Source organism: Marmota marmota, unplaced genomic scaffold (genome assembly GCF_001458135.2).
Source record: "Marmota marmota marmota unplaced genomic scaffold, marMar, whole genome shotgun sequence".
Lineage (NCBI taxonomy): Eukaryota > Metazoa > Chordata > Mammalia > Rodentia > Sciuridae > Marmota > Marmota marmota.
The window spans coordinates 49,741,967-49,761,350 of record NW_026000108.1 but is presented as its reverse complement, the minus strand read 5'-3'; the positions used below and the strand labels follow the sequence as shown (position 1 = coordinate 49,761,350).

Below are 19,384 nucleotides of genomic sequence, written 5' to 3'. Positions count from 1 at the left end.
TATATATTATATATAATATATATATATATAATATATTATGCATATATATAATATATATTCATTTATGTGTGTATGTATACACATATATATATATTTATGTGTGTGTATGTATATATATGTACACATACACACATAAATGCACATACACACATAATTGTGAAAAATGATTTTAAGGATTTGTGTTTGAAAGTAGATCAAAACCATTGAATAGGTACTGGGAGATAGGAATCAAGTGATAATAATTGTTTATTATGTTTTCATTTCAGTGAAAATATTTGTAGACACTTGAGATGTTATGTCAGCATAGAGGGAATTCTAAGTCAAGATTTTCCTTGATATGAACTAAGGCAGAATTTCTGACCCACCACACTTGCTTGAAAAGATTTGTTAGACTGCAGGGAAGAATGGTACATTTATCTAGATTTCACTTACATTTATATTATTTCTTGTTTCCAAAGCTCCCATGCAGGGTTAAACAATAATGTTGTATATAATCTTGCATGAAGTTTTCAGTTTGAATAACATTTTTATTATAATAGGAAGAAAGGTAGAGTGGATGGGCACAACTGCATATAAGTTTGGATATTTGATGGTAGGAAAATTAGACATTTTCTTTCTTCTTTTCTAATGACTTCCATTTAGAGAAAATATAGTCATTAAGCTGTAATGAAGGAAAATAACTTTTAAAGAGTTTGAAGATAAGATGCTCAATATAATTACATTAATACTAGGAAATAAAGTAAACTAAGAAAATAGCAATAATGATTGTCTAACACAGTTGCTTATACCATTGGGTTTTGGAGTTATGAATCTAAAGGCAATGAAAAATTAGTTGCCAATATTTTTCTGATAATATTCAATCATGTAGTCTTCCTTTTTTACATATACTTAGCTTTCATTAGCTCCTTCAAATTAAATAATGCATTAAGCATTATTCATTGTGTTCCCTAAAACATTTTTTATATCTCATGTTCTCTAATCTGAGAAAATAGCACCAGCATTTTCCTGTACAGTTTAATCCAAACACTTTACAGTAATTATGATAATTTCTTATTAATTCTGCCATTAAATATGCTGTGAAATCTAATTGATTTTGTCTTGTTCCTTTAAAAAATAATAATCACCTACTCTTATCTATTGAGACTCCTCTGGTTTAAGCAGTATTGTCTTTCCACCAATATAAAAACAAAAGTGTCAGTTGCCTCTGTTCTTGCTTTCTCCAATCTATTTTCTTGCAGCTCTGAAATGATCTCCTAAGTGCTACTTTGATCTTATTAATCCCCTACTTCAAAATATGCAGTTACTTTAAATATATGAAATTTTAGTTTGTCAAGCTTTTATAATGACTTATTTTCATTGTAAAACAAAGTCTATAATACATATGTTTCTTCCATGGGATTATATCCTGATATATCCATTGTAACTGAAAAATATCATAAATCAAAAATATATTTAAAACATCTAACCTGACAAACATCAGAGCATAACCTAATGCTCTTAAAATGTGCTCAGAACACTTACTTTAGCATACAGTTAGGCAAAGTTATCTAGTACAAAGCTTATTTTGTATATGGTTTTAAGGTGATGTGACTAATTGAATTGCACACACTGTGAAGAATATCTATTACTTATTATTAGCCCAGAAAAAGATCAAAATTAAAATTCTGAAATACAGATTCTGCTGAATGCATATCTTTTTGCACTGTTGTAAAGTTGAAAATTGTTAATTTGAACCATTGCAATCTTGATTTTGTGAACTGGTTGCCCACTTTGATGTATAAATTTGTGACTTCCACTTTGTTCCAACTGTCTCCTTTATCATTTTTACTATCTTCTGCTCTCTGTGTTCTCTATCTCATATGGTCCTTTGCTAACCTCAGACTTAAATGGATGATTTCTTAATCTCAAATTTCATTGGAGACTCTGTTTCCTAAGGGAAGTTTCTTTAATATTTCTGTTTAAATGGGGTAGTCTATATTCACTTCCACTGTTCTTTCTCTTTCCTAGGATAATCATATTTGTAATTATTAATGCAATACTTTTAAGACTCACAAAGATGAGGTTTTACCTATCTTGTTTACCATTGCAGTCTATTACCAAGCAAAGTTTCTGGCCCATCACACTTGCTTGAAAAGATTTGTTAGACTGCAGGGCATAATGGTACATTTATCTACATTTTACTTACATTTAAATTATTTCTTGTTTCCAAAGCTCCCATGCAGGGTTGAACAATAGTGTTGTATATGATCTTACATGAAGTTTTTAGTTTGAATGGCATTCATTATAAACCAAAGAATGTCTCATTAGTGATAAATGAATTTCAAATATACAGAATGTGCAGATTGACATTTCATACCTTTGAAAGCAAATAGAGTTTAGTGTGAGAATGGTTGTACTAAAAGGATAAAAGAAGAAAAATTGGATAACTTTAGCTAAGTATGGCATTGGCTGCTATAGCAATCCTATTATAAGAAAAAATAATATTTTAAATCTTCGCTTAATCATTTTACTACAAGAATGTCCTTAATACTATCAAAAAGCTCTTCTTATCTTTCAAATAACTTCACATTTTCTCTGAATTTATAAGAGCATTAAGGCTTTACTATCACCATAATTAGATCTACTGGAAAAAGTACCTTCTTATTTTTGCCAATTCCTGATTATTCATGCAGATGGAAAAAAGCCTTAGCATGGATTACTAAAACCCCAGATCATTTATAGCACATGAAAATTAGCTCCAATTCATTATGTCTACCAGAATTTTCTATTGAAATACACGTTCACCTTTGAGTTTCAGCAAATGTGCCTTGATGCTTGAATTAATAAATACTCTTAAGTATATGTAGTGAATTCTGAAAATGGAAAAAAATGCAGTTTATTAGCTTTATGTAAAATAAGCACTAAAATGTATTCTAACCATCAGTTTGGCAGTTTTTAATTGGCCCAGACTAACTAATAGGAACATTGAAGTTTGACTCCATTACCTTTTGAGAAGAAAGGAGGATATGAAAATGTTTGGAATTCACACAGTAAAAAGATTGGCTTCATGACCACCAGCTACTTACCTGTCTACCAACTGAGAAAAGTTAACAAAAGTATCAGCAAACATCTCCTTCCTATGATTCTAAACTGCTCAATAATACTCTTCACTGATTCAGTCATGCATTTATTTCATGTCATTTTCTAAAACCGTGTTGCAGTCAAACACTGGAATAAGTACTGTAAAGGCAAAACTGAATAAGACATAGCTTTTTATTATTTATAATCATTACAGTGTTTATGGAATATAAATATTACTGATCTCAGAATATATAAATGTTGAATTAGTAAGAAACTTAAAGAAAACGTTTAAAATGGAGAAAATCTAAAACAAATGCTTAAACTATGATTTCTGAAGTTAATATCATATGGATGATAGAAAAACTGATTTCTGCAGCATCTCCAATATAACAGAACTTGTGAAAATTTTAGCATCTGATGATTAATTTGTCTATTTAATATAAAATTTTTTAGTATATCCTCTACCATTCCTTTGTAGGATTATATAGTATAACTTGAAGCTCTCCAATGTAGTTTCAGTATATTAAGTAAAATTGTACTCAGCACTGCTTCAGTTTTAAATACATATAAGCATTTGTCTACATAAATATAATTTCTTATAAGCTCCTGTGGCATAAAATTATTGATATATGTACATACCATACATTTTTAATTTTAATACTTTAGATAAATATTTGATTATTTGAATGAAGAGTCTGATATTTATGATCCAGAAGCTTATGAAAAATTCTTGAAATTCATGCCAAGATTGTATTACCTGTAATCTGTGTATACTATTCCAAATGATACATTATTCACAAAACAAACACTGCATCTCTTCCTGGGAAAAGCTTAGTCTCTTATTTCTTTTGACAGTGTGCAGACCTGGGTTCTTCAAAGCCTCACCTCACAGCCAGAGCTGCAGCAAATGTCCACCTCACAGTTACACCCATGAGGAAGCTTCAACCTCTTGTGTCTGTGAAAAGGATTATTTCAGGAGGGACTCTGATCCACCCACAATGGCATGCACAAGTAAGGAAACCCATGGATATTTGGTGATGCTAACTTTCACCAGTTGAAGAAACATCATGATGCAGCCTGTTATGTTCTATTAACATTTCCCCTGAAAACAGGCATAGTGTTAAATCTTCTCAACATATTTTTTTTATCGAATTTCAATCTCTTTGAGTAAGCATTGAAAAACTTGAGTCTGTTTTTTTTTTAATCACTCACTTCCCCTAATTTCAAATTCAACATCGGAGGCACAACATACAGTTTTTCCTTTGATTTTGTTTGTTTTAATGTTCTCCATTGCTAAACCTGACTTCTGGTGAATCCACTGTCCTTTTTCACATTGAATCTTTTTTATCCTCTTCTTTCTAAACCAGTGTTTTGATTATATAAAAAATATAGTAAACCTTCATCTGTCCTAACCTGCCTCACTAAGCTGCAATGCCATAGAGAAGGTCACTTACAAAAGAAGACCAGAAACATAAAGAACCTGGAGCACCTGGGGAGGATAATAAGATTTGACTCATATACAACATGTTAGGGCTTTCCTGTAGATGTTGTATTTCTTGTTAGTGAGTGTTCTTAACTATTATTAATAACATATTTTCTGATCACATAATCAGTGGAGATAGATACGAAGCACTTTATTTCATATTTGTAGTGGATTCATCCACATTTATCAATGCATTTGGGTGCTTTGGTTGGTCTAAGTTTTCCCAAGATTTTTGTGAATACAGTACCTTTATGCATTTGTGTGCTTGGTGGTGATATATCCACAGTTTTTCCACAAGCAAAGTCTCTATACCAAATGAAACAAAAATAGAAAATAAAAATGAAGAAATGCTATTCCTTCCCTCTTCACAATGTACAGGTTCCATAACCTGACTTGTTTACTTTGTTGTCTTAATAAGTTGGAGCTGCTCTCCAAAATGTTCTCAGACTTTTGAATTTTGAATATACATCTGCAAACATAAATAGTACAGATTTCTTCTTATCAAGCATCATAAATTAAGGTTTTTATCTGAATTTCATAATGTCTGAATTTTATAGTCATTCAGATATTTCAGAATTTCTTAAATCATTGATATTAGTTTCCTGTTTCTAAATATCATTCTTTTTAATCCCAAGATTGATGATTTTATGTGTTAGATGATTACTAGTGATGAAGGATTTCTCTTCAACCGAATGAATGACATTATGATGTACACTTTTGGGTGGATATATTTTATTGGATGTGTCTGGGATTTGGTTGTTGAAGAGATTTAAAAAATTATTTAGATTAGTAAGAGCAAAAGTAAGTCCAAATAATAGGAAAATACTGACTGGTCAATAGAGTGGTCAATTAAGGAAAGAAAACCATGTTTAATCATCTTTTCAATTTCATTAATTTTCTAGTTAGTATTTTCTGTGGCCCAGCCTGGACTATCTCCTTTGTGGCATAAATGTGCGCCTCCCTTTCTGTATATTTGTTTTGTTTGGGAATCAGGGAGAGTCTGTGCTTTGGTGGCAAGGACTGCTTAGCACTCTTAGGACCAAAGCCCATGGGTAGGCTTTACATTTTCTCTATCTCCATTGTGATTTTCTAATATTGTGTTTCAAAAGAGCACGACTTTGCATGCACTTCTCAAAAAAGATTATTGTGAGTGTGTGTGTGTGTCTGTTTTTTGTTGCACTCAGAGTACCCTAGACAATACATGTGATCCCTTCATGGCTTGGTTGATGTTCAGACCAGAATCTTGAACTTCACTTTGCCTTTGGCTTTTGGAATTGAATTTATGATTATGACTCATTTTAATATTTTTTTGAAAAAAAAAGTATATATATATATATATATATAAAATCTGGAAATGAAAAATTTACTTTAATCTACAGAGCAAAATTTCAAAAATAAGAACTAAAATTCTGACAAATTGACTTAAACCAAGGGTTCTTCTCACAGCTTCACTTTAGGTTACACATCATATCTATTTTGGGACACTGGAATTCTTAAGATTATGTAAGATAGAGCCTCTAATTTTTACCTCTACGTCACTTGATTTTTTTAACATCACTTGATTTTTTAATTTTTAACTTTGGAGGCATACGTGTCCCATCTAAGTTGTGAGTGTGGTGGTAGCAATCAAAAGCAAAAGAGTCAGACTAATATGTTTTTATAGATTTAAAAAAACAATGGTTTTAATGTGAGTATATTTCATTTGGCAAGAAAAAAATAAAAGTTTATAAACTAGATATATTTTGGCTACATTTTATCTCTTTCTTAGAAATTTAGCATGTAACATTTTTATTACAAATTTTAAAAATTTCCATTTTTTAAACTACTAAATAACCTAAATTTTGTAATAACCAATAATACTTACATTTCTATCTTAACTAATTGGTGCAATTTAAAAGTGAATTTTACATTGAAGTGTGTAATTTGAACATGTGGAAAAAGTCATAGGGTTCAACTATAAATACCATCATAGTGGGATTGTTTTTTCAAAAAATGAAATAAAGTCAACTCTTTAGTTATGGTTTTCTTTAATTTAGATGACAATTTTTTTACAGCTAACTCCCTGAATACTAGGATGCTTTTTTAATCATTTTAAAATTTGCTCCTCAATAATCATGGCTTGAAATGTTAGGTAGAAATTATTGCTAATTTTTATATTTAGAACAAATAGCACATATAGTATAATTTCACTAAATCCTTGTAAGTAGCTTAATGCATGCTTTTGAACCATTTAAATATTACCATACTCCATTCTCTGAGGAAAAGAAACATAAATTTGTTCTCAGAAACTGATATAAATATATTTGCTTTTTGAAGATATCTGATTATAAACTCTTATAACTGACTGATGTTTTAACTGTACCTAAAAATTGAGTTTTAGACATCATGAAATCAATTTGAATTGTCTTTAGTATGCCAATTATTGGATTCATAAATAATTAAAATAATATTCAAATAAGATATGTTACCCTTCACTTGAGAAATTCTATAAGTTATTCAATGTGTGAACTTTATTACTATATTTTAGTGAAATATTCTGTCTTGATGAGATAAGATGATTATGAATATAAGATGTTTTTAAAATTACAACCAATTTTTATTAACATAGATAAAGATAAAACATCTAAGAAGTAACTGCATGAAGTTAAAAAAGTTATATTAGTCCCAGTCTAAGACATTATGATTCTATGAATATATTTTAATTAAATGTAGTTTTTTTCTTATTGTAGTAGGTTGTAGATTGAACTTTTTTCTGCTGATTCTTCAAAATCTGAATCCTTTTAACTTTTTCTATTGTAAGGCCTTTGAGGATAAGCCTTAAAATGAATTTTAGACTTTCAATTAAGTAAAATTCACAACTTACATGACTACAATATGAAAAGAATAGTAAGTAAAAAGAGATTTTACCACACATGGTGATGTTGTTCCACCACTCAAGAGGGTTTTTAATTTCATTGGTGATTATAAGAGAGATCTATAATGTTTCTTGAGTTACCTTTTTACTTACTTTATAACTTGTTGTCAAGAGTGACACTGAAAAATCTTATTTTAACCTTTGCCGATGACATGGTAGCTTCTTCATGTTTACCTACCTCTTGGTATGAGTGAGGAAATAATCAGTTCAATCCCCACAGAGACCCATTTACCACATTTTAAATATAACATTTTACTTAATATTTTTGAGGATACATAGTTTTAATCCATAATTATTTGCATATATACTAAGCAAAACGTCTGCTTTTACTAAACTAGTGTTACAACAAAGCAAAGCTAAATCATTTCTCCAGGTCATAAACCCTACTGCACTGCCTTTCCTATAAAAAAGCAATAAGACTTTCAAAAATAATAACAAATTGTAACCCTCAAAAATGAATTTTAAACCTATTTTTTCCTTCAGGTAAGGGATTAGTGTAGTAAATGATGCCTCATTAATATCATCTTAAAATATGTTTTTCTCACTTTACTTTGCAAACCAGGACCCCCCTCAGCTCCTCGGAATGCCATCTCAAATGTTAATGAAACCAGTGTCTTTCTGGAATGGATTCCTCCTGCTGACACTGGTGGAAGGAAAGATGTGTCATATTATATTGCATGCAAGAAGTGCAACTCCCATGCAGGGGTTTGTGAGGAGTGTGGCGGTCATGTCAGGTACCTCCCCCAGCAAATCGGCCTGAAAAACACCTCTGTCATGATGGTGGATCTGCTCGCTCACACAAACTATACCTTTGAGATTGAGGCAGTGAATGGAGTATCCGACTTGAGCCCAGGAGCGCGGCAGTATGTGTCTGTAAATGTAACCACAAATCAAGCAGGTAAGTGCCATGCCCAACCAAACTGTATATTTTAGGCCTCACTCTGTCCATTATCTTCACAGCTAAGGGCAAAGTTGACTGATAACTCTGAGAAAACTTCCCCATAAACTAGAAGGTCAGGATATAAAGTATAACACAGCTCAAAACACTTTTCTAGCTTTAAACTGAAAGTGAAGGTTTTCTTAACAGACACATCTATAGTCCAAAAATAAATGTTTTAAATTGAATTTCTTTCACTAAAAATATATTTCTGGAGCAATTCATTTATAACAAAATATTGTATAATCTTATATACTGTATCATTGTAGCACAGATCTTTACTTTGGTTGTTTTGTTTCCATCGTGTGTGCGTGTGTGTGTGTGTGTGTGTGTGTGAGTGTGTGTTTAATTCATTTATTTAACGTGATCAGGCAGGTTTTATTTGCTTGCTTATTTGCTTGTTTGGTATCACAGCTGCATTTTTTTGCATATTTTTTTCCATTATTTCCACTATTATTATTAAAAATGCATGGGATGAATTTTTCTTCACTAAATTCATTTATTAAAATTAAGATAACTACTAATAACTACTACAGCACTACTACACAATGACATGTAAACATATCTGTTTTCCATGTGGAGAACTTGGAATTGTTTTGGAGTAGTTATTGAAGAGTATGAAATACCCTCATCTTTGAACTTTAATTTTCTCTTAAATATTCACTTTTAAACAAGTCAACATGGAAGTCTTTCTTCCCATAGCTGATATAATAATTCAACCCAGTAGGCGGCAACAAACTTCCCAAGACTAAAAGCTACTTAGAACTTGTTTTGTCTGACAACAGGTATCTGGCATTGAAGGCCACACAATTGTAACTTTCCCTGTTACCAGAATTCTGTCCCAGTGTACAGTAAGCTCCCTGTTACTACAACTCTTAGTGCCAGAGTAGGGTGAGTTTTGATTTACCTCAGCTCTCCATCCCAGTGTACTGTAAGTTTGTCTCCTCATTCCTACCTCATGTGGGCTTTGGTCAATGAGCATGTCCTTGTCACCGGTACTCACAAAGAAATAGATTATGTTTGAATGAATCAAATGGGACTTAATTCATATAATAAGTTTGGAGATTGTGGAATGCAGGGGTTAATGAGGGAATACTGCTGATTATCAAACCTTGACCAAAATAATTAATTTGAATTGTTGGATACATCAGTTAAATCAAGAGGGTATCTCTGAAGAATAAGAAAATGGAGCTTGGGAGGTAGATCGATGTTAGAGCACTTACTTTGTAGAAGTGAGGCCCTGTATTCAATCCCTAGTACTGGAAACAAAAAATCAAAAATAACAAAATGTGTGCGGTTAGGTCCCAAGTTGGTTCTGATTGATAAAACTGAAATAAACATTGAAGAGGTACTGAAATGATTTGTTATCTGAGCAAAGCAGTGCATCACTCTGAATACCCTATATGCTTTTATCCACATTAAATGCATGTCCATAGCAATTTTTTCATTAGAAAACAATGCACACACATAAACACACACACACATATATGTATATATGAAATTTCCCTTATTTAATACATTATATATTTCTTCATTCACTCCGTAACCTGAGAGGAAAGTAAAAGAAATGCTAAAGAGTTGGATAGGAATAAGAAAAAAATATTTGTTCCCTTAGTATACATTCAGATGAAAGAAATGATAACACATGTAAACTGACAGAGTAGACATCACAAGAATTCAGTAAATGTGAATCAGAAAAAAAAAATCAGAAAAATATTGGCTTTAATCCTCTGGCTTCAGGCTTCCTATGCAACATCTTTCAACCTGACTTGATTCTACTATGAATTTTCCATTGTCCTGTTGAAAGCATATTGAGCAATCACTAAGCCTTGTGTTCCTTTGGGAGAAAACTCTGGGAGGTAGCTTTCATAACCTATCTTGCATAATGTCTTTGAAAGATATTTCTTTGATGAACTAAATATAGGAATTGACTGTTTATTGTTTTAGCCCTGTGCTCAATAAATAAACATATGCTCTATATGTCTTTGACTAGCTGGCTTGTTCAGACTCCAAAGTGTATTACTTAGACCTTGGATACCTTATATACCAAGGAAGATTCATTTTCATTCATCTAGTCATGGCAGAAATACAGCGAAAAACAAACATTTGTAGTCAGAGCAGACACTGTGTTGACTTTTGGTTAATGCTTTTATCCACATTTTAATGGTGCACGCTGTAAAATCCTTGCAAACCTATTTAAAAGATCAAAATAAGATGTTTTTTTCCTCAGAATCAGCATTCCAGATCAAATAAAACTGAATTTCCACAAAAAAACTGTTAACGTTAAGTAAATCTTCAAAGTCTTAAATTTAATGCCATCATGGCTGAATTCTTATTAAATAATATCATTACAGAAAGGGGGTTGTAGTTTTTAATGTTTGCATTTTTAAAGCATTAATTTGAGAAAGGTTGTCTGCAATATATGTGGTTTTTATATAAAACTTCTTTCAGGAAATTTTAACATTTCTTTCAAGTTCCTTTAAGATTGTTTTCTAAATATATATTTCTTTCTTGAGTAATTTATTTCATATTTGTAATTGGCCTCAGCAGATGTTCTGAGCATTTGATAGATATGATTTTTTTTGTGTGTATGACATCAAACCATGAATGAACTGTTTGAATTTTAAAAATTAAAGAAAAAAGTAGAATTTTTTTTTGTTCAAGATGTAAATTTTGCATTTATCTAGGATAGTCTTTGACCCTGGCTGATAGTTTTTGAAAAGCTAATGATTAAATGATTAAGTATGGTTGATTATATCATATTTAAAATCTTTTCCCAAGTGTTGCATCAATATAGAATCTAGCATCTCATTCTTGAGAGAATATATATAATTTAAAATGATAATTCTTTTCCATGTAATTAACAGGCAAGTAAAAAATACAAAGTTTTAGGGAAAAACCAAATACTAGTATTAATTGGAATTTGTGGTTCTTATAAAAAGCAGTTATAATTCTCAGGTTGAAAGGAAAGAATTCTCAATTTTTTGTGAGAATTTTCTTTCCACATAAAGGAAGGAAAAAAATCAAACGAAAGAGAAAAATGTACATGTGACAAAAATGTTAAAAAAATGCTAGCAGTGGGAAAGGGGAAATGCTAGGAAAATAGAATGTATAATAAATGCATAATAACTATAATAAACTCTAAATAATAAAATTATGAAGGTGATATAATAGTGAATATGCACACGGTATTTTACTAGACTCAAACTCAGAAAAGGAATACAATTCATTGATTTCCTTACAAGTTCTGATAAATCTATGTTTTTATTATGTGATATATTCATTTAAAAATATGACTTACATATAACAATCTTTCTTTGCCAAAATTATGCTCATAAAATATTTACTTATTTTACAACACCTATTCTGTTATTTTATTCTTTTAAAGAATATAATATATGTATTATATATTCATAATATACATGTATGAATATATTTGTGTGTGTATATATACATATATATATCAATAGACATGAAATTATTAAAAAAATTCTATTGAAAGCACTTACTTTGAAAATTTCATTATCTGTTATACTACTCACAAATAGTATGCATTTATCATATTCTTCTATGATGTTTTTAAAAAAAATGTTTTAACATAATTTTGAAGTAGGTATAGTTACACTCAGTTAAATTTCTTCCAAAGGAAAAATAATCTCATTCTTACCATAAAACTAAAATTACTAAAAATTAGTATGTAGAAGTGAACTACTAATTATGGACTGAAACTGACTACATTTAATTGTTTTGATTTAGTTTTAGACTTTTGGACTCTTTCCCCTAGAGGGCTATGTTGACATGACATAAGCAGCAAAAGTGACAAACTTGCTTTTAACTTTGGCGGAGATGTTCCAAAGGTTCATAGACTACTAGAAATGCCACTAAATATTTGGTTCTTATATTTTGATGAGTTTTATTTCTTGGTTCTTACTTAAGTGCCTGAAGCACATAGTCCAGGTTTATTTGGTACTTTCAGTTTAATGTCATTCTTTTAGTTGACCAGCATGGTGTTTCATAGGATGCTTAGATTATCAGGGTTTTGGAAAATTAAATTAGCTTTAAAGCTAGAAATTTCAGAGAATAGTAAAAGTCGAAAGTAAAAGTACATTGTTGTTTCCTATAAAATACAGCAATCATCTGGTGGTCTCTGTTTATTCAGATATTAATAAAAGAAAAAGTCATTGTCACTTGTTAGACAATTATTATAATACAGAGACCCAGGGTCTTTGTTGATTCAGTGTGAAGCCACATTGACTGTATTTCTAATAACTGCCTGGTTAAACCTATTTTTGTTTGCCATTTTCAATTTGTCTTTTATACAGACCAACAGAAACTTTAAATTTGCTAATATGTTCATTACTGTTACTCTTTTTTTCTTCTATGTTCTTTGTGCTGTATGGCACTAATCACAATATTCCCAAGGAATTGTATTTATTCTTTTAGTAAGAAGGAGATGCTCAAATGGCTTTAGTTTGGCCCTTACTTTTTTTCTTCATAATTTATTGAGACAAAGCAAATTTCTTTCAGTTACAGAGTAAGTCTTCCATACACACATACCAAAAATTGGGAAAAACAATCAAATAATCAGCTGTAATATGGACTAAAACAAAATCCCATTCATCAAATAACCCTCACAATCTACTTAAGACAATGATTTTCAGTGATATTTGGAATCCAAAATGATCAATGTTATAATGTCTGAAAGGTCTTTATATTTATCACCCTTTGTCCTATATAAGAAATCATCAGAAAATCATCACATATGCCTTTAAGGAAATCTGAATGTATCTTATTGAAATATGATGCTATTTCAGATCCTTCTTCAAAACTATCTTTTTTTCTACTACTTTTTTCTTCATTTAAGAAGGTATGGAGTAGGTTAACTAACTCAAGTATGGAAGTTATTGAGAAGTCATTACTAACTAGATGACTAAATATAGATTCCTCTTTCCAAGACCTTGATGTTATTCATGGTGCAGATCATATTGCCCATTATTTTAGTCTGTACATACAAGATGAGTGTATTCTTTTACCATTCAAATACTACTGCCTATTATAACATTCATACTTACATTCTTTCCAGTGATAAAGCACTACTACTTCTCTTGCTGCTTCTGAACCCTAAAGTAATCAAGAAGTTTTTTCCCTGTAGATTCATATTCTGTGTTTTCCAATATATAGAACAGAAATTATGGAGATTTAAAATGCCACATTACCCTTTTTATTGATATAACGAAGAAAGTTTCTTCTACTCACTTTCTAAAGTTGTAATCAGTAGGTGATTCATAGGTCTTGAACAGTAACTTCACTTTAACATCATTGTTTCATTGAATGCCTTCTTCTACACTAAAAGAAGGAAGTCCCAATAACTGAACTTTATATAATGTAGGCCATCTTTCATTCCAGATTTTGTTCAATTAATTGAAGGAACATGTAGCACCTGTGCTAGCTATCAGGAGTAGTACATAATTTCCAACATGCTTTTATGTAGGAATCATAAAATTTATTTCTAACCCTACTTCCCCCATGATTTTTCAGATTTAACCTAGAATCTTTTGAGTCTCATGTTCAAGAAACTTCCTCTCCCCCAGTATTGACTAGATAATTGTTTTTAAAGAGAATATAGGCTCCTGAGTTTATGTGGAATAAGAAGTTTGGGCAGAAAGAAAATTGCCATCTGCAATTAGTTAACTACCAGAGACAATGTATGAACTTGGTGTAAAAGAAATGAAGGGACATTTTCCTCTGTCAGATGTAGAATAGCTGGATCTGCAAGCAAGAGTGACATAGTAAATTTTAGAAGTGGAGAATATGTTTAGAAGTGGAGAATATGTTGAGTCACTTAAATTCTCCTATTTATCCAAACATTCAGATGCTCAGGTTTTCACATTTCTTTGCCCACAATGGTCTCATTTTCTCAAAAAGCAAGATAACCTCTTTTATAATTCAAGAATTCTATGGGAAGACACTTGGATTTTGATGTATAGACATGTAACCCTCATCACTACAAGAGCTGTTGTCATGGCCTTATCTCTCATCATAGTCATTAATTTAGACAACCAGATGAGGGGTGATATCAGTTCCATCTGGCCCCACACACAAAGAAAGCTGGGGCCAGATGGACACTGAACTCTGATGCAGGAGCAGGGACTCAGAGCTAGTGCAGCATGTTTATTATATAGGTTTTATCATCAAAAGTTTATTTGTGGGAAAATTTCTACAAAGCAGGCTATCTGAAGGATGCAGAATTGGCAAAACATTAAGGTTATCCTGTTATGTTACAATTATCTATCTCCAGGAGTTGGTGCCTGAGCTCAAGTTCCAGACTGATATAGCTCTGCACATTTGCATGGAGCCTCCTTAGGCCAGGTGTCACCATAGCAACTGAGCCATCATGACCTGCATCTTTACACAGGAAGTTCCCAGTGAAAACACAGCCACAAGGCAGATCATGATTTAAATCATTGCTGTCCACAGTTGTAGGTCCATAAAATATCCTGGAGACTCCCTGGTCATCTTATATAACTTGAGCTAGGAACTTAAACTTTGAATTGTTTTTCGTCTTTTATTTCTTGAAACTCTATATTGCATTTAGCATAGCCGGTCCTTCCCATATTTATTATATTTCTAATGTATTTATACTACTAAAAAAAGGTGAAATTTGATCATCAAAAATTCTGTCTTCAACAAGTACTGTACTGGAAGTGAGCACAAGTGCTGAAAAACATGGTCCTATGTATAGAAATTGTCAAATTGCCAACCTCTAATATTAAATAGATACTTGCTACACTGAAATACTGCCTGGGAAAGGTCCTATGTCCTCCCTCCCTTAAAACACTATAATGTGCAATATCCCTCTTCTGGAAACAATTTGTTGTTTTGAATGTCCATTTTCTTAGTTGCAAACATATATCTTATTGAAATAGAAAACAGCAATAATAAAGGAAATGAACTTGTCTCTTAGAATCATTGAAAACACTCTATTCAAACAATAAAATCTAAGTTTCCAGGAGCAATGACCCAAACAGCACCACATGGCCTGATGACACTAAACATTACCACTGTAGCTTTTGAGCAATTAATGGCAGGCACTTGCTTTAATTTTAATTGGTCTTGCCACTATTAGCATTTCTATTTATGGATCTCATACTTGAACTGCAGAAAAATCCTAAGTATGTCCACCAGAAAACTTTTCATGTTTTACCTCCATCTTCACTAACAGAAAGCAGAAATGAGACCATTATGAAGAACCTGGCTGTGTTTGATGTTTCCTAAAGCCATATGCCTTTATTTTAGCAGAAACAGAAACAGAAACATATTTCTTTTGAGATTTGATATCTGTTGGTAAGACGAGGTTCACAGTTAGTGCTACACATAAAATATATATGTATATGTACATATATCTTATCATTCAAAAGAATAATATATTCCTATGAATTTGACAAATATTCCTGCATAATTATTTAAATTTCAATGAAACATTTATAGGCAATTTTTAAAACAAGGTATCCTTACTATTTTTGGAAAAGGTAGATTTTTGAATAAGGAAATTTTTTTGTCTCTCTTCCATTATTTTATTTTCTCTCTTCTCTCCCCTCCTTTCCTAGATACTTCCCTCACTTTCTCCATTCTTTCTTTCCTTCTTTCTGTATTTTTTAAGCTTAATATATTGAGGATGAATTAATTATAGACCTTAGTTCATGACAATTTTTCATCTTTGAATCACACAAAGTCCTCTTCTAGTACATATATTTTCTTATTTAACCCAATTTCATTTCTATAACAAATCCATTTACAATTTCCCTACATAAAAGAGCATTTTTTGTATCTTATTCATTTTTCTAATTATTATGTTAAATGTGTTAAATATTAATGCATGCATTTTAAATGTAATTTAATGGTTATATTATGTATCTTATTTTAGAATAATTTTTTTTTACCAAATTTGATATATTATAGATTCATCTATGTGGAATTTACAATCTAATCTCTTGCTTTAAACTGTCAGATTCACTCTGCTTTTCATAAATTCTTACCTACTAATGGAGACACAAATTCTCTTACTACTCTATTTGTGTATGTTCTATATTCAGATGAAAGCTTTAATATGATTATTTTAAACCAGAATACATGGAGAAATTTAATTTCTAAAAATCCAAGAAAATTTAAAACAATGAAATAAGTGGATCAAATTTTCAGTTCTTTTCCATTTCCCTACACAATGTACTAAAATGATTTTATTGTCTTCAAAATGAAATCTACAAAGAATAAATTATATATTCTTGCATCTGTTTTATAGAAGAGCAGATACTGTATTGGTTAAGATCTGAACTGTGGATTTAGACTTCCCAGTTTTATTCCTGTTTCTCCAAATTTTAGCTTTTTAGATTGGATGTTAGTTGAATATCCCAGGAAATCAGGTTTTGTATTATTAAGCCAAAAAATATGATAGTATCTATGACACAAAATGGTTATGAGGAGTGAGTGATTCAATATCCAAAGAATAATTAGTGAAAGTCATGCATGTAAAAGATATTTAAAATATTATTGAAGTATTTAAGAAACTTTATGGCATTCTAAATAGTGTGAATCTATGAAATCAACTATAGAAAAAATAGATTTTATTCTTTATGAGTACTATATTGGCAGATTCTTTGATCAAGTAATATGTAAGAGAAAAAAAGCAAAAGGTAACGGATAGAGTGACTAATTCCACAAATAAAGAAAATAACTGCTTCAAGCTGGGAGGAATAAATCCAAAAACTTCCTTTCCAATGGGTCTATATCTTCAATGATATTTTAAAGCATTCAGTTTTATATTGACATTGAAGTTCTTCTAATTTTGATGATGTATCCAGAGCAATAACACAAAAGAACAAGAGCATAACAGTGCCAAAGTTAAAACAAAAAAAAAGGGCAAAATACATTACGTATATAAAACAGGCTCATTTTCATCAAAATATTATTGGAAAAGGTACAAAGTCTGTTAACTACATTATTATTATATGTGGATGGGTATTAATGTGATCAGTTATTGAAGTGCCTAAGAAGAAATATCTGGAGACAATTTTTCTGTTCAATTACTTCTTATGAATATGTTCACATTGGCCTCACGTGGATGCTTTTGTAACAAGATTAGTATTCTGATGATGGCTGCCAACAAAAATGTTATAATTTTGCCAACTTCAGTTGCCTCTCTATGAAATTTGGCTTAAATGAGGCTCAAGTTCTGTGCTAGCTACCATGCCTGTTTGCTGTTATGAAAACAACTCAAAGGTGTGATTCCAGTCCAGAGAATATGACCATATTTCATCTCTGATTTATTTATTAAGGTTTCCAGGATGGAGTAGAATAATTTTAGAAGAATTAAATGTTCATGTTTTATTTATTGACTTCAGAATCTTACTAGAGACTTATCTCATTTCTAAGAAGGCAATTTCACATCTTATCATTCCTCTCTTTTTCTTTCTACTATTGTTACAATAGTGGTAGAGACGATGATATCATGGATGTTTCAGCACTTACCAAGTGTATATCCCACACAAAGAACTTTATGTGAACTTCCTTATTAGATCCTGGCAATATCTTCATCATATAATATTACTATTCCCCATTTTTAAGATGAAGAAACTGAAGTTTAAATATGTGAACTGATTTCTAAGGTCACAGATCTAGTAGGAGAGGGAATAGGAATCTAAATCAAGGAATTCTTATCCTACAGCCAAACTCCACATCATACAAAATATTGCACATATTATTTCCTTTTTTGGAATCCTGTGTTCTTATATCTGTCATAGACAGCTTAGATCTGCTTAAATTCCTGCTTCCTTAAGAAACGTTTCTTTGCTCTTCAGTTTGATTATGTCTTTTTAACATGACTGAGCAAAAGTCACTACAAACATTTGTTCCCTTGTTTATATGTTTGGATTATTTGGAGGATAGACAAGAGGATAGGCCCTGGTGTTTGTGTTTAGTTAACTTGTTAATGAATTGTTTCCATATTATTAAAGTCATTATTATAATTCCAGTATTATAATAGGTAGTGATGTTAAAATATAATGTGTGTTTGTGTGTGTGTGTGTGTGTGTGTGTTTTGAGGTGCCAGGGATCAAAGGTAGGACCTTACACATGCTAGGCAAAGGCTCTCTATCCTGGTGATCTATAATATCTTTTAAACACTTTGGGAATTCTACAGATAATTCTGTACCAATTTTTTTGTTCATGTTTGTCGTTTCCTTTTTATCTTAATTTTCTTTCTTTTCTGGAATTTTATTTTTTGAAGTCTACTTTTGCATCTTTGAAAGCTGTTATTTAAAATATCAAAAATTTAAAAATATATTGGCAAACTAGCCATAATTATAACTATTAAATTTTATGTGCTTGTGAATAAGATAAGTTGTCAAATTGACTTGATGGATAACAGGATTGTAGTTAATTTTTCATTGATATACTATAATTTATACATAATAATGGAATTCATTATGCCATATCATACATGTACATAATATAATTTGATCAATATCATTTCCAATTATCTCCCTTTCCTTCCCCTCTTGATTCTCTTGCTCTATTCACTAGTCTCCCTTCTATTATTAGTATTGTCATTATTATTTAATGAGTGCATTATAGATATACAAGTGAGATTCATTTTGGTATATACATAACTCCTATCTTTGTTCCCTAGTACTTTCTCCTGTCCTACCCTTTTCCCACACTTTTGATTTCCTTGCTCTACTCTATCATTCTACCTTTTGTTTTCATGATATTCCTTTTTTATTATTAATTGTTTTCTCTAGCTTTCATATATGAGAGAAAATATTCAACCATTGATTTTCTGAGTCTACCTTACTTAGCACAATGATCTCCAGTTCCAAATATTTCCCAGCAAATGACACAATTTCATTCTTCTTTATGGCAAAAGAAAAATCTATCATTTTTATATATATATATATATATATATATATATATATATATATATATGTATATATAT

The 19,384-nt window shown here is 30.9% G+C and overlaps 1 protein-coding gene across 10 annotated transcripts in view; it reads left to right on the top strand.

The window, feature by feature from the left end:
- The window catches only part of Epha5 (EPH receptor A5), a 339,772-nt gene that overhangs the window by 166,568 nt on the left and 153,820 nt on the right, over positions 1-19,384 (top strand). For 4 of the 10 annotated variants that reach the window (XM_015482149.2, XM_015482147.2, XM_015482148.2 and 1 more), the window contains exons 4-5: positions 3,916-4,071; positions 8,020-8,355. The exons of 3 other annotated variants lie outside the window; for them this stretch is intronic. In XM_015482149.2, the coding sequence (XP_015337635.1) occupies positions 3,916-4,071; positions 8,020-8,355 (492 nt within the window). The remainder of the gene's footprint in view (positions 1-3,915; positions 4,072-8,019; positions 8,356-19,384) is intronic. 3 more of the 10 variants (XM_048784579.1, XM_048784578.1, XM_048784580.1) reach the window with 1 other exon arrangement.